The sequence below is a fragment of the Falco biarmicus genome, chromosome 6 (assembly GCF_023638135.1).
Source record: "Falco biarmicus isolate bFalBia1 chromosome 6, bFalBia1.pri, whole genome shotgun sequence".
NCBI lineage: Eukaryota > Metazoa > Chordata > Aves > Falconiformes > Falconidae > Falco > Falco biarmicus.
Window position 1 is genome coordinate 84,812,974 of NC_079293.1, and position 25,186 is coordinate 84,838,159.

General features: G+C 43.1%; 1 protein-coding gene and 1 long non-coding RNA gene across 2 annotated transcripts; one reads left to right on the top strand and one right to left on the bottom strand.

Annotated features, from left to right (window-relative positions):
• Window positions 1–5,244: 5,244 nt before the first annotated feature.
• Window positions 5,245–7,180, bottom strand: LOC130151716 (uncharacterized). The gene is made up of 3 exons (XR_008822691.1): window positions 6,567–7,180; window positions 6,086–6,143; window positions 5,245–5,468 (listed from the first exon to the last, which is right to left on the bottom strand). It is a non-coding gene; the product is annotated as an uncharacterized LOC130151716 (long non-coding RNA).
• Window positions 7,181–7,262: 82 nt separating this feature from the next.
• On the top strand, window positions 7,263–10,921 carry PIGM (phosphatidylinositol glycan anchor biosynthesis class M). Its single transcript, XM_056344339.1, has one exon. It carries the CDS (start codon window positions 7,396–7,398, stop codon window positions 8,644–8,646), a length of 1,251 nt encoding a protein of 416 aa, XP_056200314.1. The 5' UTR covers window positions 7,263–7,395; the 3' UTR covers window positions 8,647–10,921.
• Window positions 10,922–25,186: the final 14,265 nt, after the last annotated feature.

The window sequence follows — 25,186 nt, forward strand, 5'->3', positions numbered from 1 at the left end:
CTTTCATTTAGACATTCCCATTCAAGAACTGGAGATGGAACAAGAGAGCTATTCCCTCTTCTCTTTCACCAGTCCCACAGGAGAAGACAGTCCCACGTTCTCCACACACACACACTTGCTGTAGCTCCTCACAAACTGCAGCTCTGGAGCCCTGCCAGCACAGTTAGCTCTAGCAGCTGGGCGCTGCCTTTTCCAACAGCTGCTTCTAAACAGCTGCACAAACACAACTGGAAAACAGTGAGGCTGCACCATATTACCATGGGGTAAAAGGAAGCCCCATAATAATCCCAAAGCCTTACATTTATTGTGCAATACAGTGCTTACAGGCCTGAATTTTTCATAACTTACTGCTTCACTCTTTATTTCTGTGAACAGCTCCCCAAGGCATTATGTCAGCATAAAAAAGTAGGTGGTAGGACAAGAACCACTTGTCTAACCGTGTGAGATTTCCTCAATGAAAGCTAAAATCATTCAAAGGGAAGCAGGTACTCCCACTAACCCCCCTAGCTGCTCTAAACTATGCCCTGTCTTCCCTTGGTTTTCACTGTGACCAGATCAAAACACCACCAAGAAAGAAGGGGGGAAGGTTAAAAGACTTTTTTTACCGTTTTCGCTGCTTGGTACCTGGTATTGAAAGTAAGTGCAACAATGTCATCAGGATTATTGATAGAAGAAACATTAAGATGTTTAATGTTGAGAAGGAATGGCAACTTTGTTGGGTGGGGTGGTTGGGTTTTTTGGTCACACAACATAGAAGAAAGTAAGATGTTAACATCTCTGAACCATTGATTAGTTTTGACCATGAAGACAAAAGCAGGAAACTGCATCACTGGTTTTATTAAGTAATTTTAGAAACCTTTTAGTGCTACATAAAATAACTGCTCTGTTTGTGGCAGAGACTTACAACTCAATTTTGTATCTACTGGGGAAAAAAAAAAAAAAGCGCAAGCTTGGAAATCCATGTGATGACCAAAAGCATAAGAAACAGAGTGGGTGAGGATAGTCCCTACTGTCCATCTCAGCCAACTCTGTGAGATTTAGTTCAAGACTACATCTGTAAGTGGTGTTTACTTGTTCTTATCTTCTTACCTCATTAACAGCAAAGATGAACACGGCACAGAACAGCGAAGCCTGGTACACCACAGCTCTGTAGCACGTCTGGCCCACTGCACCTTCTGGAAGAAGGCGCAGTTTCTGAGCACAACACTTAGGAGCCATGCTCAGAGTAACATGCATTCCCTGGTGTCTTGAATACCTGCTGCAGTTCTTCATCTTGCAGGGGCAGTACAAGTATCCCTATTAGACTCAGTCAACTTTCTCTCAAAACTTGCTGAAGCACTTGAGAGCTCTACTCCTCTGGCAAGTGTCCAGAATTCCCAACAGCTACTCAATATAATTGCACAAACTACGTTTTTGTTTTTGGGTTTTTTTTTCTTAAATTAAGCCAAAAAACCCAAACACACACCAGACAAAAAACTACAGTGATTTGGCTCAAACCATCAGTTAAGAGCTGGCTCTGCCCCCTGTTGTTGTTCTTCCTCCAGAGTTTACAAAACTCTGTCACACAGTACCTCCAGGGATGAAGAAAACTTCCTTAAACCTTTCCAAATCCAGGCGTCCTACATCTCAGGCAAATCACCTAACACTCACTCTGAAGGACTGAATATGTTTTCTTAGCAGTTGTGTAACCAAACCCTTTCCAGCATCTCCAACCATTTTTTCCAGCAGAAACTCTTCAGAAATGGAATCTGAACTTGGTAATGAAAAGCTGTAGTTTTTAACAAACTTGTATGCTCAATCTTATTGCTTGTTCTATAGTTACACTAAGCACAACATACTAAGCGATATACAGAAATCCATTATGGCTATACAGTTATTTATATTGACCAAACAAATCACATTTTACCTTTTTCCACAGAACATATTGTTTATTAGAGAGAATTATACGAAAGGCAAATAAAAAAATAGTATCTTTCATCCCTGTGCCTTCCATTAAAGGTATTTTATTTACTATGTGTTGGTATAACACTAGTTCTTATTTTCATCCCCTTAACCAAGGGATCAAGACAAGAGAGCACAGCATGGAAAGACACTCAACTGGCTGGAAATGGAGCTGTGGCAAGTTACGGCCCTCTGCTAGACGTTCAAGGACCCAGTCAGAATCGTTTCCTTATACTTGGGGCACAGTAAGTCCATAAAACCTGAGCCCATCCCTCCCCCCTCCACAACAGTAGCATAATAGTGAAAAATATTCAGATTAAATTCCCACCAACTTTACACAAAAATAGGCATTCAATTTAAATAGAATTTCCCTACTACGGGGGAAGCAGCAACACAAACAGGCTCTTAACCAGAAAATGAAGCACAAGGAAGAGGATGGGAAAGACTAAGAGAAGCTATGGCTGCTTCTTCCTCAGGAAAATGTTTGATCAAAACTCCCATGTTCTTGGATCCCACGGAGCCCAACTCACCTAAGCTAGAAGAGGCCAAGTCTCCCTAGTTTAGCTACCCACGGAAGCGGTTTCTGTTCCAGTACCAGCTCGTATTGTTTCAAGGGATGATGATAAACTTGTGGCCTCAACCACAGCTCCTGTAACTTGTGAGTTACAGCCCACAATTCCGCACCTAAAATGTTAGTCTTGCTGACAAACCTGCCACATGTCTTTTCTCAGACGTAGCCTTTTTTTGGTGAAATAGTAATTTTTAACAGGTTTCCTTGCAGAGTAATTTTTATCCAGTACTTATTTTGCCTGAAGGGCTAGCATTTTACCTAATACACCAACACACAATCAGCATAACCACTGCAAGCAGAACTCTGCAAACACCACTTAAAGCAAATTGTGCAAAATCATAATGTGGTGGAAAAAGGAAAAATCCTTTACAAGTCAAATCACATTCTCCAAATAGCCACATCTTTAGCACAATGTGTGAATAAGGGTATAGATTTATCAAGCGGTTTTAAGTAAACATATTAACAGAAAAAGCTTAAGGGAATAGTGGTAACCTTATATTTATAAGAGTGGTTTTCTTCTGTGAAGAGTTCCAGTGGGTTTTTTTTTACCTTATTTTTGCAAAACCTGCTGTATTATTCATTCCAGTATTAAAGCACAAACAAACGTTTCATTACATAATCTGAATTACACTTCCCTTTTCCCAATAATATCTGAAGTTCAACACACTACAAATACTTGAAAGGCAACATATTTGCAAAAAAAATTATTTTTATCAAGCCCAAAATATCCAACATAAGTGTTGTCACTTTTTTAATCAAATTTCATGTGCTACAAGAAACAGATTGTACTAATCGCCTTATCAAAAATTTACTGTCAGTTTATAAGTATATTGAGCAGGAGTATTTCTCATGTAAGAAAACATTCTGGGTTCAAAACCCAAGAAAATTAAAAGGCACCTCTAATGAATCACAGCACAGCAGTCTCCCCTTTCAGAAGTCTGAAGACCACACACCAGCTATTGTCTAAGACATTCCTTCCTACATATCTTTAATACTCAGCTTTCCTACCACCTTTTACATATATAGACTCATATCACAGCACACATACAGTAAGACAATTTACAAAAAAGTATTAGCCATTACGATCAAATTTTATCTCTTAACAACAAAAACTCTAAGTGTAGCTAACCATTAACAATTAGGTAACTGCAGCAGAGACCTGCACAAAAAACGCCTCACCCCAAGGTCTCAGCATAACGAGCTAAAGAAACCTGCTTGCCTTCCTCCTGTGAAGCCTCTTGCTGCTCACTCTTCCATAACTTTTCAGATATTTAAGCTTGTTTAACCTCCTAGGCCACTTGAATCTTAGTAAGGCTCTCACCACTGCGACCCAACACTTGTTCCCTCTCTTTGCACTGCTACCAACCACTGTGTCTCCCTTAATGTTACTTCAGAGCACTGCTACCAGAATCATCCTCTAATTCATTGTCAACTTCTTCACACCCCTTTAGTAGCCTCCTTTTTCTCCTCTGAGTTCTCAAAGGTAATCTGTTAGTCTCTCCAATATATAGCCCCACTGTATCTGTCAGTATGGTAGCTATAGTAGCTATAGTTTTTAGCCATTTGTTCATCTTTGTTCATCCACGAAAGTAGCCTCGCCTTATTCCTCCTCAAAACTAACCTTCTACCATAGTGTGGAGAGTAAACTCCAAAAGGCAAATAAATAAACAAGCAAGTGTGATGGCCGCTCCTGACTGACCAGGAACCTGCTAGTCACTCTCTCCCTCACTCACCAGCTGTCACCCTCCAGCTGCACCTTGGTCTTCAGATGATAAAAACTTCCACTAGGTCTTAACATCATTTGCATAACAAGGCCCATTGCATTGTCCTTGCACTGCTACAACTGCCCTGTAAGCCTAAAGTAATGACTGGGCACTTGAGGTAGTTTCTGCATTATATGTCCCAGTGCTGCTGAAGTAGGGTCTGTCACAGACAATGACAACATGAGAAGTTAACGTTAGGGATCAGGCTTAGCACCCCCCATCATGAGCATGCAACAGAAGCACACATAGATGTGACCCCAGTTTATAATCTGATGGCACCATCTTTGAGACTGTGTAAACCAAATGCATGGTAGGCAATGGGGAAAACACATATGTGCACATATATGTATATATGCATTTCTGTTTAGTCAATATTTTATGCGTGGTTATGGCTGACTCCACACTTTTCTTGATACTCTTTGCATCTTCATGTGCACTGGAATCAGTCACTTTCAGTCCCAGCAGTTCTATTAGTTTTTATCTCCTAGCATTTCCTAAAAGTGGTTCCTGGTGGCTTGTATAAATAAAAGCAGCATTTTACAGGAACAACAGCTTTATAACTTTAATAAGACTGCCCTCCTTCCTGCATTAAAGTCTACAGGACATGACAAATCAGGTTAAGCGAGCTGGTATCAAATCTGAAGCCAAACCCATTTTTGAGCCAAACCTTAATTCTCTGAAGAGCTTCAAGCTTATTTTCAAGATGTTAAATTACTGATAAGGAAAATAAATTATTTTTCTAGCTCAGGCAATGCCATATAGTCACGGCATACGCAACAATAGCTAAGGTACCTTTTCTGTTTTACTAACTTCAAAACCCTTTAGAATTAAATTACCTACCTTTTCCTCTTTAGAATCCAGATAAACAGTCACTATGGACAGCTTCACAACCCCTATTAACTTCAGATAAGAATAAAAGATTTGTCTGAAAACAGACTGTCAGAAACAGACAAACATTTGAGACACCTGCAAACTCCTAAGTGTTTATTAAACTAGGATTATTTAATCAATACCATTAAATTTAGGCACTTCAGCAGATAAACAACAATGCATTCTGTTCTGACAATGAACCGTTTCCTCAAAGGATCTGAAATAACAAAGCATATTCCAACCAAAGAGGCAACAGAAGAACTGCAAACAATCCGGGGAGAAAGCAGGCAGATGGCAGGAATACTTCATGAGCAGCAACCTTCCTGAAACAAACAAACACAAAAATAGGTCTCTACATGCATATTTTTGCTTAGACCTGCAGTTCCACAAACTATCAAGTGATCTCAGTCTCAGTGATTTTATTAAGTTTCTATCTCCTAGCATTTCCAGAGGATATCCCGGGCACAACAAAGGATAAGTGATATAACCTTCTGTAAAAGTATCCCAGCCATCAGAGTCTAAGATGAAAAAAGGAAGGTGATAAAATGATGTTACCAACCTTTCCTGTTCTAAAGTAGAACAGCAGTAATGAGTAAACAATTAATTATGAAGAATCCACAACCACCCTCATGCCCTATCCCAAAAAAGCCCTAATCATCAGTTATAGGATTTCATGATGTCATATGGTGAGTTAATGGAGAAGTCTCTTGAGCCTTCCTGTTGAAGATGGGGGGTTTAGTACACAATATGTAAATATCTGGGTACTTAGACAGACAGAGGAAAAACTGGTTCTCCAGGTTACTTGGTTACTATGCTTCTCCCATTGGACATCTCAGCCTATATGTGATTGCATTATGCAAAGTGCAGCAGTCTAAGGGATAAAAATGAATAGCTGCGTGTGCACAAACAGAAATATCTTTTTGTCCCCTGAATAACCTACCAGTTAGGACAGCCTCCAAGACTTCTGTGCCAAATGCAACGTGCCTGCTCCCAGTCCTCTGATGAGTGTCCCCAGAACAGAGAAAAAAACAGATGATTTTCTTTAAGCAACATGAGCCAGCAACACTGCAGCTCCCACAGCGTTCCCAAATTAAACCATTCGGCAAAAATAATGCAGTTGCAATTAACTACTAAACAAGCAAGTGCACGTTTTTTTGATTAATAAAACGCCTCTAAAAAAGCCCTACGCAGTTCTAGCATGAAACCTGTAATACTGCTAAGTAATAAATACCTGTTTTTAAATCAGACACAATTCCAATGCAAGATACAATCTAGAGCAAATAGTTTCCTGTCTGGGTTATCTGAAAAACGTATAACCCCCCCTCAAAATACAGTGGAATTAATTTCTTTCTAAGCTCTGCTTTTCACGGTACTGTTTCTGATCTAATCAAATGAGAAAATTGCTGTGGAAGGAAGCTCACCTAAGTGCTCTAGAGAGAGCTCATCCGTCTAGGCAAAACACAGCCATTTGCAGAAAGTAAATAACAGATGTTATTTTTCCTTCTTCTTCTTACTGAACCACTGTCACATACGCTGCCTCCCTGCCCACGGAGCCCCGCAGACCCACGCCGCAGGGCGCCCCCCGCCCCTGAGGGTGAAGGAGCGGCGGCAGCGCGGCCCGCGGCGCCCCCTCCCCCCTCGCCAAGGGGGCCCGTCCCCCGCCAGACCCTCAGCCAGCGGCCGCAGCGGCGAGCAGCCAGGCCCCGCGGCCCGTCGGAACACACACAGGCCGCCGGCAGCGCAGCCACGCCGCCCCGACGCCAACGCGGCGAGGGCACACAGCTCCACGGGCTCTCCGCAGAGCCCGGCGCCGCCCGGCCCGCAGCCGGGGGAGGGGAGCGGCGGCGGCTGAAGGGAGGGACGCCCGGCTCCCCTCAGGCAGCCCTGCCGGCGCCTCAGGGGGCGGAGGGCACCTGGTCTCGCAGCGGCAGCCGCAGAGGGGAGGCATGACCGGCTCCCCTCAGGCAGCCCTGCCGGCGCCTCAGGGGGCAGGGGGCTCCCGGGCCCGCGGGAGGGGAGGGAAGGCCAGGCCAGGCCCGGCTCCCCGCGGCCCGCGCACAACCCGCCACGGCTTCATGGCGCGCCGCGCATGCGCGGTCCCGCCCTCCGCCCCGCCGCCGCTACGGGCGCAGGAGCGCGCGCAGCCGGGGTCGCGCCCCCGTGGCCGCCGCGAGCTGTGCGCGGGGCCGCCGGTGCCTACCCCTACCCCCCCCCCCCCCCCCCCCCCCCGGTTGCGGACGCGGCGGTGCCATGGCGCTGGGCACGGTGCTGCTGGCGGCGCTGCTGGCGCGGCTGGGCCTGCTGCTGTACGGCCTGCACCAGGACGGGGCCATGCGGGTGCGTTACACCGACGTTGACTACCGGGTGTTCACCGACGCGGCGCGGCTGGTGACCGAGGGGCGGTCGCCCTACCGCCGGGCCACCTACCGCTACACCCCGCTGCTGGCCTGGCTCCTGACGCCCAACGTCTACCTGGCTGAGGCCTGCGGGAAGCTGCTCTTCGTGGCGGGGGACTTGGCGGCTGCTGTTGTCGCCTACCGGGCCCTGCGGCGCCGAGGGGTCACCGGCGGCCGGGCCTGCGGGTGCTGTGCCGCCGCCTGGCTCCTCAACCCGCTGCCCATGGCCGTGTCCAGCCGGGGCAACGCAGAGGCCCTGGTGGCCCTGATGGTGCTGGCCACCCTCGACTTCTTGGCGGTGGGGAGCATCGGGAAGGCCGCGGCCTGCTACGGGCTGGCTGTGCACCTGAAAATATACCCGCTGACCTACGCGCTGCCCATAGCGCTCCACCTGCGGGGCAAAGGGGGCGGCGGGGAGGGGGCGGGGGGGACCAGGAGTTGCGAAAAAGCAAAGTTTACCTCCATAGGTGACCTCTGGCAGCTTTTTCTAAAGGTGTTGAACCGCGATGTGTTGCTTTTTGGAACGGTTGCGGGCTCCATGCTGGCTGCCTTGACTTTTGCTTTTTATTACCTCTATGGCTGGGAGTTTTTGGAGCATGCCTACCTCTACCACCTGACCAGGAGGGATATCCGTCATAACTTCTCTCCCTATTTCTACATGTTGTACTTAACTGCGGAGAGCAAATGGAGTTTTGCCCTGGGGCTCGCAGCTTTCCTGCCCCAGCTGCTTTTACTCCTGGTTGTGTCCGTAGCCTTTTACAGAGACCTTGCCTTCTGTTGTTTCCTACACACCGCTATTTTTGTGACTTTTAACAAAGTATGCACATCCCAGTACTTTGTCTGGTACCTCTGCCTTTTGCCCCTCATAATGCCCAGTGTTAAGATGCCCTGGCGTCGTGCGGTGGTGCTTCTCTTTCTGTGGCTTGTTGGACAGGGCCTGTGGCTCGCTCCTGCGTACTTTCTGGAGTTCAAAGGATATAACACCTTTTTGCTTATATGGTTGGCAGGCTTGCTTTTCCTTTTTATTAATAGCCTCATAATTGTTCAGATAATTGCACATTACCAAAAAGAAGCACAAGTTGCAAAAAACCTCAAACAACACTAAAGGCCAAAATCCAAAAGCAGCCCTACTGTTCTTGATTAGGCTTGTCCTGTCACCAGGACTTTGTTTCATGTTAAATGCATGTACATTGTACTACAGCGTGGTTTATGTAAATGGTACTGTTTCAGGGCCATGAGGGCACTGATCGGTCTTAATTGCCCTGAGCAGTCCCACTCCTGCCCTGATCAGCGTCTGTGTCTGTGGGTGTACCTGTCTCCCATGTGGACCTCAGAACCGCATCCTAACTGCCTCTCCAGAACTGTCTCCAGCCCTGTCTCCTGCTGCCCCTGGCTGGACTCCCTGGAAGGACCCCAGACCAGTTCATGACTTCCCATGTCTGGGGCTGTGGGTGAACTCTTACCAGCGCCTGTCTTCAGACACAGTGTGACTGCACCCTGCTCAGTGAGGGTATGGCCTGTGCTGGGGTCACCCTCGGCTCCTGCTCGTACCCCGTCATGGAGCAGCCCCAGTCTTACTCCCTGGCACCCTTTTAGTGAGGATGTAGTCTCTGTCTAGAAAAACACATAAATGGATGTTGCGGTTTGACAGTCTTGTACATTCCATCAAGTCGGTGGTGGGGTTTGTAAGGGCTAAGCTAATGAACGAATGTAAGACAACAGTTATTGTGGGCGTTAACAGTACAAATGCAAAGAGTCAAATGTACAACTCTACTTGTGTCCCAAAAGCACTAGTGTTTATACCAGAAGTAACTGGAAATGTAGTCTCTCGGTATTTCAATATCTCTACTATTAAAAATAAATTAAAAAGAAAGTGAAAAGAGTTGAGGAAGTGGAGCAATTGCCAGAAGCAAAGGGAAGTTTTAAAATAGGAAGCTCTACAACCTGTCAAAATGAGGTATTTATTCCCAGATGAGACACGAGAAGATGTGGAACTGGGTGTCCGTGGAATTGAATGAGAGGTGTTCAGAGCCGTTTCGGAGTCAGTACTCTCAAGAACATCCTGCAAGAGGTCTGGTGTACACAGCCCTTGTCTGAGGTGGAAGCTGGCGATGTGTTTTTAATAAAATCTTGCATGTGCCAAGATTAAGAATTTTCACATTTGCCTCAGCTTTTAGTTACATCCTACAGAAAATGAAACCCTTACTGTATAACATGGAGCAGAGCTTGAAGGCAAAATAATTTCAGCCACTCCATGGGATTCCCAGTGTTGTCAGCAGGAAAGGATGTGGCCAGGCGGGCTCCCTTCCAGGTTTACGCATGTCGTGCTGCCTCTCTGAATCCTGCGATCTCCTGAGGCAGCCCTCCTCCCCAGGACTGCGGGGGCTCCCGGCTTTCTTACGTACAGGGTTTTCTTTCCTGGTTGTAGTTCCACCTCATGAGGCTGAATTGCAGTGTTTTGGCTGTGAATTTTTCCCATTGCTTCTCAGGCCCGTTGAGGCAGTTATGTGAAAAGAGAGGAACCCCCTGCGCCCCAACAGCCCAGAGCCAAAGGGTGTGCTACCCGGAGGAGTGACAATGTCCTTACACCACTCTGGCCCAATTCAGCCGATCTGGTGTGTTAGGAGGAAGGCTGATTTCCCTGCTCAGAGCAGTGCCAGGTGGTTCTGCTCCCTGCAAAAGGCATCCTGGTTTCCCCAACCGGTCTGCGCTCACGCTCGCCTTCACATTGTGAAGATCCTGCCAGCCTCTCTGTAAATCCAGAATTTGGATGAGGCAAGGAATATTCTTTTGACAAACTGGCTTGGTTTTTCAGGCAGGTCTTACGGATATGGCACTGATTTCCTTCCCCTGGCCTTGCCTGGGATGAAGGAAGACTTCTAGCATCAGCTTGTCCATGTCTTCCGCAAGAGGTTTATCAGTCAAAAGACTGGTGGCGCAAGGTGCTTTCACACACTGTTTAGTTTTATGTAAATCTCCAAAAGATTTTCTATGTGCTGTGTGTGAAGAGAAAGTGTCCCACATGTGGTTTTATTTTCTGAGGTGGAGTTTGACATGCCCAGTTAGTGTTTCACCAGAAGACCGAAGAAGCTCTTCTGTGCGAGTAACTCTTCACCCCATCCCAACATGCAGGCAATAGCTTGTTTTCCCTTGCAGCTGATCTGTTACCAGTTACAGATGTTTCTGTTGCAGATAGCATGGTTTCTTCCACTAAAGCGACGTTTCGTATCTCTTCAACAGACCTAATTATGCTCTTTTCAGACCTTTCCACTCCCTTATGTTTCCCCTCCTGTTGGCAGAGAAAGGAAATGAAAGCCAAAAGGCATTTCCAGCTTCAATAACCTTTCAAAATAAAAAGACATTTTGAGTTGCTGTGTTCATGACAGAATTGTAATGTTGTTTTTTGGGTGAGATGAGAAGCAATTTCCTTATGACAAACACAGTCCTGATTCATTAATAACTAAATCATTTTGAGGCCTTCAGAAGGCCAAGTTTTTTGGCAACAGGGACCAAAGAGTACCTTCCCTTTGTAGGTCAGTACCAGCCTTTCAGCAGTGATCTGAGAAAGTCGTGCATAAATGAGATATAAAAAGGCTTTTATACAAACTTAGGTTTACAGTCATCAATTTAATAATCCAGTATGACTCTCTCTTTTTACAGTACTTGTTTTGTAAGTAAGCTAGTCACCCAAATGTGTTTGGGATTCAGTGACTCATAAAAAGCTGCATGAGAGAAATGAACTGAAAGAGACGAACAGGAGAGATATCCGAGAGTTTAGGTCGTGCAAATTGCTTTAGATGGTTAAATGGAATTGAATAACTTCATTCACTGATAAAAAGCATTAAATCAAAATAATTGTAGCCAAGTGCAGAACAAGTTCTAATTCATGAACAAGTCATGGTGATTAATCATAATGCCCTTAAAATTTACCAAATTCATTTCCTATGGAGCATTCATTGCTTTTGATAGTGTTCAGATTCTTTTGCTTAATAATTTTATGTCCATTTATCTTTTGGTAATTGAGAACTGAAGTGTCTGAATGCTAGCTTTCATTCCCTACCATGGGTTGCAAAATTGTAATGCTGTCCATTTTCTAAAAAAAAATCTTGAAGTCTCCAATGGCATCTGTCTCATTTCCAGAAATTTTCCACATTGCACTGCAACCAGCCCTGAAATGCAAAGTACAAGATGTGAAAGATTAAGTAAAAAGAAGAAAATAATTATAAAGGCAAATAACATTTTTGCCTTGCTTTTTACACCATGGCCTATAGTCCAAAGGCTCATGACTTTATTCACGGGTGACTTTAGTCAAAGCTTCAGTGTTAAAAATAGTTCACTGTAAAATTTATAAATGGAATTACTGAAATAGCATGGTAAACAAAAATATGGTAATAAATGTTTCATTAAGTTTCAGTATGAGCATGCTAAAAATTACCATCTCTGACACGAAAACCGTGTACTTGGTCCTTATTAAGTAACTGCCCTGTCTGTGTAACTGGCATTGCATTGACTCCTGTAATAGCAAAGGCAGCATTTACATGCTCTGAACTGAGCTCGTCAGATTTGTTTTCCCAAGAAACATTGAAGCTTTTATATTTAACAGCAAGGGGAAACTCCAACATTTTTCATAAGGTTTTATAGAGAAAGCAAATGTTAAAAGGCAGGAAATCATGAGCAAATTGTTCCCTTTTTTTTAGCTGACAATAAGGCATGTATTTTAAAAGGGCTGCAGAAATACAGAAGTGAACACATGGAGCTCAAAAAGTACATTCTTCACTTACTTCCCAAAGACAGCTGCAGAGTGCATATACTAATGATAGTAGCATTATGGAATACGATTATCCTGAATTTAGGACAAACCCTTTACTCAGACTGAAACTCAACCACTCATGCAACTTTCTTCCTTAAGGCCATGTTTATGTGCACCGTACACACAAACCTAAACATTTACCTGCATGTAGAGAAGCAAAAAGAAAAGTCCCAGTCAAGACTCCTTTGAATAACTTAATTTTTCTGAGCTGCCCTCTGTACAACAGGTTTCATAAAAGTTTCTTACATTCAGCACTCAAAAGCGCTAGTGACTCTAAGACTTGAATTACATAAATCTGGGTGCATATGGAGAGTAAAGCATAACGCAGCAGCGATCTTGAGTTGTAACAGATTATGTTCAAGAACCAACTAATTCTGACTATATTTGAAGGTGCACATTCCACCAGTATCCCGATGTTCTTCATTACAACAATCTGCACTGGTTGCATTACTTGTATAGGAGGATTGCTTCAGTCTTTGTGCATGATGAATGAGGTCAGAAGCCTACATTTTGTATTACCAGAAGTATCAGAAAGTTAAACATTTCTCTTGATGAAGCAGTACCATTGTTAATAACAACGATAAAAAAATTGCATTGCTTTTCTGTAAGGACCTTAATAAATCCATGCAGTCCATGCGTTTTTAAGTAACTTTTAAGTCTCTTTGTCATTGGACACTGCCAGTATATGCAAAGAAGACCAAAACTTGTCACTTTTTAACAGTGTAAATCAGTAGGATTTTGTTTCAGCAGAATTCCTCATGACTGTCGTTTCTGGCACGTGCTGGGGCAGGCATGCACTTCTGCAGGAACAAGACATTGCTTATTAGAGGCAATCTTACTTAATGTGTAAATAAAGCATTAGCTTCAGCCTCTTCTTGACTTTGAGCCTTTAACATTCCCTTCAGATAAAACATTGCATAGCTTGCACGTAAAGAAATGACAGATAAAAGACCCTCACTGTTTCCTGTGGAAATTGTTGGGAGAGCAAGCTAGAACATCTGTGGAAGAAATATCTAAAGGAAATGTCTGTATCCAATTATATACGAAGACAGAATTTCAGCCTTGGACATCAGCTGAAATGCAAACAAATTGAGCACAAAGCCCATACTGTGAAACCTGTATTAGGTATATGAAGGATATTCTGTCAAGTGCGCTTTCCCTTTTTACGGGAGGAAGATGGCACCTTGATAGCAGTTGTCAGGCTGGGTGAACATTATTTTGCTTCCTTCACATTATCATAAGGGGGTCTATAGGATGTAACATCCTGTAGTAGCACTTTTGGAGTTGTACAGGTGCAACCTGTGTAAGCTGTTAAATAGGCAATATTGTTGGTGTAGCAAGAGAGTATTAGTGAGCACTCCCTCTGAAACGGCTTTTTGAAGGTTAACTCAAGTAAAATCTGATTCCTGCTTCACAAGTCAGCAGCTGTGTTAATAGAGATGGTACTGTTTTGACAGTAATTTTCCAAGGAGAGCTTCACTCTGTGGCCCATATGCTTCCATTCTGTGCAAAAGAACATTAATTCAAGTCCCCTGGTGATCTGACAGTCAACATTTTTTTAATCTATCCCATGTCCCTCCCACTGATCCAATAGATTGAATTAGCCAGGAAGCCGGCTTAGAAAATGAAGTGGAAAACAAAGTATGATTATCCTTCCTTTATTTTCCACACTGTATGGTATGAATATGTTGAATAATCAAGATTACCTTTTGGAACACAGTCCCATTTGGGCTAGGTGTTAGGGTACTTTGTTAATACAAGGTATTTTACTCAAATGCACCTGAGGAAAAATTGAGTGAATGGGCTACATGGACTTTTGTCAAATGGTAGTAAAGCTACTAACAGTTGATTTCAGCTTCAATATTAGCACTATTTTGCCATATCTTTCTGCTGTAACAACAATATAACAACTAAAAAGTTAACCAAAAATAGCAATGCTTGTAAATTCTGGTTCCAAGCTTCTCTTACTCAGAGTTTGGAGAACACACATAGCCATAAACTCACTAAAGGAGAACAAATGCTATATCACCCAACATAAATAATTCATTAATAATTATTTCTTTCCCACAGCTGACATCTTCCTGAAGAAAGTAGCACCTTTTTTTTTTTTTTTTTTTTTTCTTACACAGTCTGGAAATTCACATGAGTAACAAGTACTTATTCACCTTAAAACTGTCAGATGTGTTTGAAAATAGATTTTAATTACCATTAGCACTTCCAAGTTTAGTGCTGGCAACAGCCAGCTTGTTAATTCCAGCAGTACAGGAACTGAAGTCATGACCAATTTTCCTTCATGCTCTAATAAACTGGTTGATAAGTATAAGAAAGTTTGTTGCTGGAAGTGAATCAGATGTTGTTTGTTCACTGGAAAGAAATCCTGCATGGCTAGGGCCAAAATTTACATGTACAGGCTGGAGCAAAGTGATCAAGAAACAAGGGCAAAACTGAGGCCCCAGAGACCTTGACTATTGTCTTGCCCCTGCCTCTAATTCATCATTAACAAGTGAATTCAGCTCACTGTGCTTTTTGCCTCTGCCACTTTTGGTTGCTTGATCCATTTAAATCACAACTTATTCAAGCCAAGAGGGGTCTCCTGACCCATTCCTGTAACATGCTGCCGTGAAGTGATTGCAGTCTTGTTTGAAACAGTTATAAGCCTGATTGTTAGTAAACCATAAGCACTTAACTAAAGACATTTTGATTAAAAAATATTCAGGATCCTTTTTTTTTTTGTGTTTATTCAATTTTTTAATGTTTTATTTATTTATTTAAATATTTGTTTATTTAAACCTTTTCTGCAGGATATGTTAGGTTCTCAGGTGCATTCCAGCATTGCATTTCTATGAGAGGGTGGACTACTGCTGAAGCTAAATAAAGATCTGGAAGCAGATTAATAGCGTTCATGGTAAAAAGCTAGACAAATGAGAAAAAACTTTTAGAAAAATCGTAGTGTAGTTGATACCACAAGTAATTAAGCTTTTATTATTAGTGGTCTGCCAACATTGTGTTGGAAGTTCATTTTGAAAATGTATTAGGGAAATGAAACCGCAGATAGCTTTGCAGCTGTTGCCTCAGACGTGAGAGAGAATGGCTGAATAAGTGTTTCTGTTATTCGTAAAACATCCTATATATTATGATGTTATCCAAGGAAAAGTTACTAGTTGAGCACCACTGTGAGGGAAAATTACAGCTCTGTGCTCAGATACAGGTGAAACAATGAATTCTTTCACCTCGGTTTTTCTCCAAAGCTTTCATTCAAAGATGCACAGACTACCAAAATGAAATCTGGACCAGATGTGCCAGAAGCAGTTACAGGGAGCTCTAAATTTGTTTCAGCCTTCTAAGCTTCTGGAACAAGTGCATGCTCAGTGCTGGAGGCCGTAGGTGGTGGGAATGCACAGATGCAAACTTCCCCGTAGCGCGCCCAGAATAGGTTTTTCCATGGTTCTTAAGGCACCCAGATGTTGCCTTAATCTTTATTAGGATAGCTATATATATCTCCTCATATATCTAAAGATATGTATATGTACTATATGACTATATAAGTCCTCATCTGTAATAGTACAGCAGCAAATTCCAGGACTTCATGCCCACCCTGACTGGATAAGCATCTGCTTAGGATATGGGAAGAGGCCCCTTTCAGGTTACAGGGCCAAGCCTGCCCCTTTATCAGGCCTTTATCAATAGCCTGGGACTGGGAGGGTAGATCTGCCTCAGTAAAATGATGACAGCCGCCAATGTGTTACTTTATCATGTGGAATTCCAATTGTTTTTTAGCAGTGGAGGCAGGCATGATGGGATATGCAAAATGAGAAGCATGCAAATAAATATGACTCAGAGCAAAAAGTCATTTCTGTTACACTTATTTCATCTATAACGTGAGGTCTAGAAAGGTTAGAAAATCTAGAATTGTCAGTAGAGAAAACTGATGCAAAGACTGAACAGTGGTTGATCCTTCAGTAAGAAGTAACTTCGACACCAGCCCGTTTCCTCGTTACATGCATTCAGAGAAAAAGCTCACACATGAAGTACTTTGTGAATTGCATTATACTCAGAATACTCTTGCATCAGCTGAAGGCTTGAGGTTGTTGGATTGAACTCCCTCTGGAAGGAAGGGGTGAAGTCCTCGGCTGTCCCCTGAAGAGAACTGGGCCTTTGCAGATTCCTTAGGAATGGAAATGGTGACCAAATATTCTGATTTTGGAGACACAGGACGCTTAGGGTGCTATGTTACACGGCTATGAAAACAACTGGACAAATACATAGAAGAAAAAATTGTCGAGGGCTATTAAATAATAATAATAAAAAAATGTCTTCTCCAGTCTTGGGAATTTACCAAGCTGCAAATCATGGTAAAATAGGGAAGTATTTCTGGGGAAATCTCTCCTCTGTCTAGTCTAGCATCTGTTGCTGACCACATTTGGAGAAGGATACTGGTCCAATCAACGATGGTTGTTCCTGGGTTGTTAACCACACAAGTGTCCCCAGCAGAGCACTCCCATAACCAAGTATGCTCTGTTATTTGGTTATGCCCTTTCTTTTACACCACTTGAAGTCGCATGTCAGATAACATCTCAGGTGTGGGCCTGTGCATCTCTGCTTGCTCTTTTTTCCCAGAGTGGATGCCACCAGATTGTGCCAGTAAAACCACCACTGTGACTTGTTTTGTTGGCATTTCACAGATGACAGTTAGCAGCTGGTGACAGATTGATAGGTGAGAAGGGGAGAAAAAAGAAATCAAAGCTGACATCTGTATGATCAAAGAGAGGTGTTTTTAGCTGGCTAAGCAATTAGAAACCAGAAACTGTAGATTCAGACAGTTTATTAGGTCAGGTTAATTCAAGCATACCAAGCACCTGGAACTTAGCTGCCTTCTCTCCCAAAAGTAAACCACAGCTTTCTTACAGGACTTCATGTGTTTTCAGTGGGATGGGGGAAAGAAAGAGTGGGGGAAGACCCAGACAAATTGGCACAACTCTAGTCACCTGTACTGACAAAGTCTTGTGTCATTGCAAAATAAAATAAAGATCTAGCCCTTAGCCAAATCTGTCTTGACTAACGTCTTCTGTTTTAGTAATAATTTACCTTTAGCTCTGGAATGATATGTACTGCTGTTTAGAATGATTAACTTAGTCCGTCGGTAAGAGAAAAGAGTGATGGCTGCAGAAAACAAGTGTGATTTTTTTTAATCAGAAAATAAACCCTTTCTACAAAGTACTGCAATCGACAGGGCACAAAGTTAAAGAGTTTGGCAAATTTTGCATCTGAAACACCATTTAAGTAAGTAAAGAGGAATGGGCAACATTCCAGGCATGGCCTGGACTGACCCATGCTGAGAAATTATCTCAGAAATTCAAGCCAGGCTGAAAACAGCTGCTGCGTTGGAGAGGCTGGAGGTCTCGTCACACCTGGGCAGGTGGCAGCTGTCTTTGGTAGGTCCGGGCTCTTCGAAGAGACATTTTCTCCAGGCGTCGTGCACCTGCCTCGTTGCGCTCCTTCCCTCTGCCTACCTGGGTATGGCACCTGCTGTCTCGGAGGGAAAGCAGCAGCCACATTTTGGGCTGCTTCTCCCCGTTGCTTCCCTGCCAGAGCAGCTGAGCACGCCGTTGAAATGGGACTTTGGACGAAAGGAATTCCCTCGTGTTTCCAGTGTTTTAATTGTAAGGGTTAAAAGAAAGCTCACTACACATGGTATAGATAGAACTGCTCATCTATTACAGGCTGCTTGTGTGACCACAGTCACTAGGGCGATGGCTTACCAGTGATGCAACTCCTATATACGTCCTGTGCAGGTAGATGTATAGGCATGTCTTGCATCCAATGGTTCCACTTAGTTGTGGTCCCAAGGTCTTTGAACCTGACAGCTAATGTTAATCCAGTGTGAAAAATTGTCCTGTATTTCTGTCATTCATTGGTTCTGATGCTACAATGGTCCCCTGAGAATTCAAAGAAGGCAAAAGCTATTGAAAGCTTCCTTGCAATCTGGAATAGATTAGTGTTGGGAAAGTTTCTGCTTTTGTCTAAACCAGATTTGTCCATTTAATTATTCTCATACTATCCTTGCGGGCAGGCTGACTCCGACAGCATATGGGTGCCATGCTTGAGTCTTTCATCACAACGGGAGCAGAGTTTGTTCTGCACTTCTGAGAGCTGCCTCGTCCCAGGTCCTGCACGAGCAGGTTAGAAGCCCAGCAAGAGGCATCAAAGGTAAACACTGTGGCTCACAAGATGTTTGAAAATGCTTTCTTTAAAGCCACTAGTCATCAGTGACATTTGCTGCACTTTGTCTCTTCACTTCACACTTGCATATTTATGGCTTTGATTATGCCTCTGCAGAAAGAGAAGTGAACTTTTGTTACAGAGGCATTACAGACAATTTACAGTACCATATAAAAATATAACTTTGTTGCAGTTCATCAAGGCTAACACCGTATTAATTTAGCAGTCTGGAAAAAGTACAAGTAATTTGATCCTTAGTGTTGATTAGTAGCTGACATTCTGTCTAAAATTAATCCTCAGGATGATTTAGGAGGTCTCAGCTGGGGACTTAGCTGCTTGAAATTTCAGCATTATTTCAACCTGCATTAAAGTATAGTTGCAAAAACTGAGAAACTAATACAATTACATCTTCTTGTCAAGCCAAGGTGTTAGAAGTAATTCAGGTGCTTTGACTGCAGGCCAAATTGAAACACTTTACAAAGGAATCATGCTGCATTAGTCACTGAACATGCATAGGTTCAGCAACTTAAAGGTCAAATGTATTCATGAGAACATGTAATCTTATGTATGTTTGGTGAATGAATATGAAGAAAGTATCTGTTAGAGAAAAGGAGCATCAGAATATTGAAGAAAAAAACCCATGGCTCACATTTAGATGGGCAGTGCGGATGTTATTCCAATGCCAGATTTCTGCAAAGCAGTTTCAAGAACACTCATGAAAACTAAATGATATACTTCAGCCCTGAGAATCTAAATAGGTACTATGCTGCCATATGGCAGAGCTGCTTTCAAAGCAAATGCAGGGGTTTTGCTCTTCTGAGAGACCAGATGGCAAAGAGGTTGGTATCTAGAAGCTGTCACACCTAGATCATCAGTAGCAGTCAGTTGTATGGGACAGAAAGTAATTTTAATCTGATAGCTTTTCAGTAGTTTGAACACAAACAATGCGTGCATTTATTTCCTAAACAGAGAAATATATAGTCAGATCCTTGGGATAAATTATACTTGTTCTTGTGCAGTATTGACAAGTCAAAATTTGATGCACCAGAAACATAATTGTCCCTTTTCACAAGAAGTGATCCACCCGTCTTCAGGGACTTACCAGTAGCATGTGTGTACTGTGCAAACCTTCCTGAGCCTAGGAAAACTCAGACTCTAGCACTGCTGACCAAACACCTCCCAAAAGCATCACAACTACTTAAGTACTTTTTATGTTGCTAGAGAATGTGAGGAAGAATTGATAGTAACATAGATTATCACCCTAACCAGATGATAAAGGCTGTATTTCTGAGTTGACTCTTAATAAAGGCTCCAGAACAAGCTCCCACAGAAATTCCATGACACGGTGTAACGAGACCTCAGTCAAGTTGTTAAAGCACGTCTACATGTGTATTTTAGTTCAGAGCATCAGTGAACTGAAGCTGTGTTGGTCTGCATCACAGTGTGCTGTCGATATAAAGATCTGAATTTCTTTTGGATGAAGACCTGCTCCACATGCCCACCTAATGAACGCCAAGGCTTTGTGGGAGTAGGAGTCTCTGAACCAGCGGGTAAATGCACTGCCATGGAATTCTGTGGCATGTGTGGAACATGCATGCACCAGTACGGTGCTCTTCCACCAGGTTGAGCCGTGTCGTGCTAACACTGAGTCCTCCTTGTGCTATGATGTACAGCCATCTGCACCTTCACACTTGCTGTCAGCTACCAGACCTCAGCTCTCTTGTTTCTCCCATTGAGGCACCCCCTCATCAGTATCTTTTCCCATCTTTCTGCTCCGTTGCCATCCCTGTCCTAGTGAACTCTTCTGAAGGACTTGTCTCACCCTATTCTTTTTCACTGTCCCCCTCTTCCCAGCTGCTGCCTTGCCTGTTGGTGACGGAAGCCTCTTCCGCTTCTCTTCAGATACCTTCTACCACACACAAACTGTAGTAACGCAGCAGAGGGGGGCAAAACCAAATTGCTCCGCAGGGACCCCCCTCAATGTGTTCGGGGCCTCAGCTCCGACTGCTCCAGCCAGCTTATCTGTTGGTATTACACTGCACGGCGTGCTAATGGTGCCGTAGCCTGAAGTGGCTGAAAACACTTCTTTTTTGAAAAAATCTTTGGCTATCTATTCCATTATTGAACAGCAAACGGATGTGAGACATTTCAGCATTCAAAACACAGGCTTTCCAAGCCCTGTGGAAATCGGTGCAGGTACAGCAGGGTAATTATGGGCAAACTTTAGCAGATACATTGGAGCTTTTTCAGGATATCTTTGCTGTGCATCAGTGTAAGGGGAATTTTCTTTAGCCCAGTAGCGCGAAGCACAACATTTCAAGTCTAGACCAAAGGCAACTGAGCCAAGGAAACGCCTATGGTTACATTGTGACAATTTTGTGTTTCCAGATGAAGATCTATCACTACAAGAATTAAGCAGAACCTCTAGATATTCATCAATTCTAAAGAACGAGAAAAAATGAAATCAATAGTAAACACAGTAATTCTGAAAACCATCAGTCCAAAATCTCAATTCCTTTTTCCTTCTTGAAGCAAAATGTGTTTTTTGAGGTTTCCTTTTCAGTTTTGGATTAGGGTTTCCTGGTTTGGCCTTTCTACATGAGAAAAAATTATGCAAGAAAAAAGAACAACACACCGTGAAACGCAGAAAAGAAAACAGTCATCTTGGTCTTCCTTTTCTGGACTAAAACAAAACCATCCAATTTGCTTCTGACGGTCTTAGCTGCTAACTTTCCTTTTGCTTAATTTAATTTAATTCCTCTCAGTTCTTCACAGGGCTACATGTTATTTGCATCTTGGAGAAGTTTCAGGGCTTCCAATTTTGTGTCCTACTTAAAATCCACGCAGACAGTATATAGTTTCGCGCAAGAACTGGGGATGGGACAATTTTTTATCAGTTCCTAGCTCACCTTTGTGATTGCCATGGTACAGTAATCATGTCAGTGCTCACGTTGCCAGCTGGCCACATTACTACAAAAGCTAACGAGAGTTAGAGGTTCCCATCTGAAAAAGCACACTTAATACATTGTTATTGCCAGAATGTATTTGATTGCAAGTATTACAATTACAACTAACCAGAATACAGAGAAAAAAGAAGAAAAAAAAAAGTGATATGGCAAACCCAACACTTGTGCCTTTTACTCAGCAGCCATTCAGAAAGAGAAAGGTTAATCAAGTGCTTCTGAGGAAGAGTTTTACCAGCTCCTTGTATTCACTTATACTTTTGCTTTACCCACCACAATGCATCCTTAAAAAATCCTTCATCTTTTCATTTTTGTTGTGTTCCCCGTTATTTCCTGTAATTTTGTTTTCTGGTGGTCTATTTATAAATTTAATTAAATGCACACAAATAGTTGCTCTAGATAATGTAGTTGAACTTCATTAAAAAACTGCAGGAAAATGATAATAGGATTGTAGTGCACCAGGGTAGAAAGACATTCACTGCTGTTCTGTATCGCTGCTTTTCTGTAAACATACTTATTATCCAAAAGTACATCTTAAAATATCATATCCATTTTTTATATATGGGTTTATGTCACATTGGCAATTAATTTGTTTACATCTTTAAAATCAGCCTTGTACTCAGACTAAGCTCTGCATCTAAATTAATCATCTTTGGGCCTCTCAGCAGCTGTTTTGCTCCCTTTAATTCAGATTATTGTGAAACTTCAATATCACCTACAGAATTTTATCCAAGAATTGTTCAAGATTCTGAATAGAGGCTAAAAGGTATAGTACTTGTAAAACACTTTTCTGGCCTTACAAAGACATTTAATACACTTCATCTAAATATTTTGTGTATTTACTATACATTCACTTGATGAAAGCCTTATGTTCTAGCCTTTTGAGGTAGATACTCTGTAGAAAGTGGCAAGAGTGTTCAGCAGTGGTCTGTGTGGGTCAGGCACAAACAAAGAGTACAAGGTAACGGTAACATCGTGAGAGGGGTAACACTCGCTGGAGCTGCAGGACAGAGCAGCAGTTGCTGTCACTTTATTCCCCAGTACTATAACCTCTGTCAGTGATGTGCAACCTTTCCAGCAGATGATACAAGTACATTTACACCATCACTCCCTCCCACCCTGCCTTCCTGACAAGACCTCTGTCTGGCCAAAGGAGCATACTTTCAGATGCTCTGTCCTGCTGGGTCCAGTTCCATCGGTTTCAAAGTTTTGCAGTTTGTATCAAAGGCTGTCTTGCTAGATGTATCACCTACGACACTGTTGTCCAAGCAATCATGCAAAATATCCTTTCCTGCAGGTAATTTGCTTGAAGGAGGCCTACAGGATGCCTACATTTGCTGCGATTAAAAATCTGTCTAAAATATTGTCCAAGGCAGGATACATGACCCTGCTAAGGTGAAGGAACATGGTACAGCCACAGTGCAGCCTGACACTGGTGTGGTCCTAGGGAAGAGAGTGCCAACCCGAATCAGGACAAAGAGGCATGAAGATGCAGTCACCATCCCTATGTGTGACGTTTGCTTTGTGACACTGACAGGGCTACTATGGCTTGGTGGACTGACCGCAATATCTATAATTCCCTGGGGTTCAGACTGTGAGACGAGCCCCCAACAGCTGTACGTAAAGCCAGCTGTGGACAGTTGGGAAGCTATAACAAATAAGCCTATAGATTAGCTCAAATTTGTATTTATATTTGCCATGTAGAACCATAAGATCCACTTTGATGGTTGCCAAAAACTGATCATCTGTTGAGCAATAAGAGGGAGGGGTTGGCTGTCCACAAAGGTCTAGCAAACGCGGGGCTCTAGCAGTGACACACAGGGACTGGGACATGGGTGCCAAGTCCTAGCAAGTGGTTATTCTCATGCAGAAATTTGGGATGCTCTATCTCCTCTCCTAGGCAGGAGAGACAATGCAGTGCTGCCAAAATAATGCTGGTCTGTCTTTGTGCCTTCATCTAAGCAAATGTGCTGAGCTATCCTAGATCTGTGTGGTCACAGCATGGAATGCTGCTAGCAAAGCCTGATGTGGGAGAGTGTGAGGACACGTGCATAACTGGGGAGCCCCAGTGCCCCCAGTGAGCTGTGCTGCTCCAGCACTGGGAACAAACATTGGCCATGGGCTCCGGTGTTCTTGAAATACCTGACTGAGCAAGTGCCAGCCTGGATGCTAGCACAAACCCCATGGGAATGGCTGTCACTTGTGGGCAGACAGACGAGGGATAGGGAGGAGAGTGTGCTTAAATAAAGCCTTGTCGCTGCCCTGCCACTGTGCACAGGCGTAGGCTGTGAAACCAGACTACTTCTTAGACCGAACTGTGGGGAGGAGATTTTACCTCTGCCTCCTCGAGTTCATTTGCTTGGAAAAGAGTTAGGTCCAGCTGTGGACGAGATCTCTGTCCATGGAACAAAGTCCGAGTTCACAAATGTCTAAGTGGCCGTTTACTCTGCTTGCACTCAAGGCTGCTGTGCAGAGAATGAGCACACGGTGCATTGGGACAGACGATGTCTGTAACAGTGCAAAGCAACCGAGCCAAGCTGAGAACTTCACAGCCATTTCAACACGAATCTTCTCTGAAAAACTCAAACCTCTTCCACAATACAGGAAAACAAAAAAACCCCAAACAACCAACAACAACAACAACAAAAAAACCCCACCCCAAAACCAAACCAAACCAAACCAAACCAAAAAAAAAAACCCCAAAAAACCAACCAAAAAACACCCAGGTTTGCTTGATGGGAAAAGCAAAAGATGACACCTGTCTGTGAATGACCAGATTACACGGGTGCAGGACTGTTGTCCCTGTTAGATGACAGTATAGTCCTGCCCAGAACCTCCCTGCTGCAGCCAATCCTTAAAGGGTCTGAATCTATCTCAGAAGCTAGCTAGGGGCTCTATTCTTTCATTTCAGAAAAAAATGGCCGTGTTTGTAGTGCTGTTTAAACCAGTGGATTTCTACTTTATTGCTATGTCCCCTATTTGATCCTCAAGACATTACTTACGTGGTACAAATACAGAACCTCCATCTATAACACCTTAAAACTCCCTGGAGGATGCTAGCAAATATCTACCTCCTTCTTCAAATTTCAGTACTACCTAATTTCTGCCTTTTAAAAAATAAATAAATACAAACCCAAAGCTATTGGAAATCATTGATTACTGCACATTCATTCGAGCCCTTTCATAATCTGGTCTAGCTTTTGTATTATGCCTGAAATATGAAATTAGCTTTTGCTGGTATAAGTAGCTGGCACCTACCTTTGTGGGTTTGGGATTATTGTTTTTTTAAACTGGTTTAATGTAGATGTTAATTCAACAGCTTTCTATAAAAGGTTGCTCTTCCTTGTTGCTCTCCCTAAAAGTAAGCAGCATGGCTGTACAGGGAAGAATTATTCTTCAAAACATATTCAGCCACATACTTACAGTATGCCAGGAAATGGGCATATGCCACAGCTTCTCAAACATTTAGTGCTCTCCCAGAAATTCAAGGTTCAGGCATCCTCACAGCCTCTCTGGGCGTGCTTCTGTCAAGGCAGCGAAGTTCAGATGCCACTGTGATTCCCATGGCTTAGTCTTGAAGGTTGCGTTAAGGGGTATTTATTTCTCCATTTTCCACACAGGGCAAAGCAGGAGGCAGCAGAAAGGCAACTGCA

Excerpts from the sequence above, each read along its gene's own strand:
- PIGM (XM_056344339.1), top strand. The coding sequence starts at position 7,396 with ATGGCGCTGGGCACGGTGCTGCTGGCGGCGCTGCTGGCGCGGCTGGGC.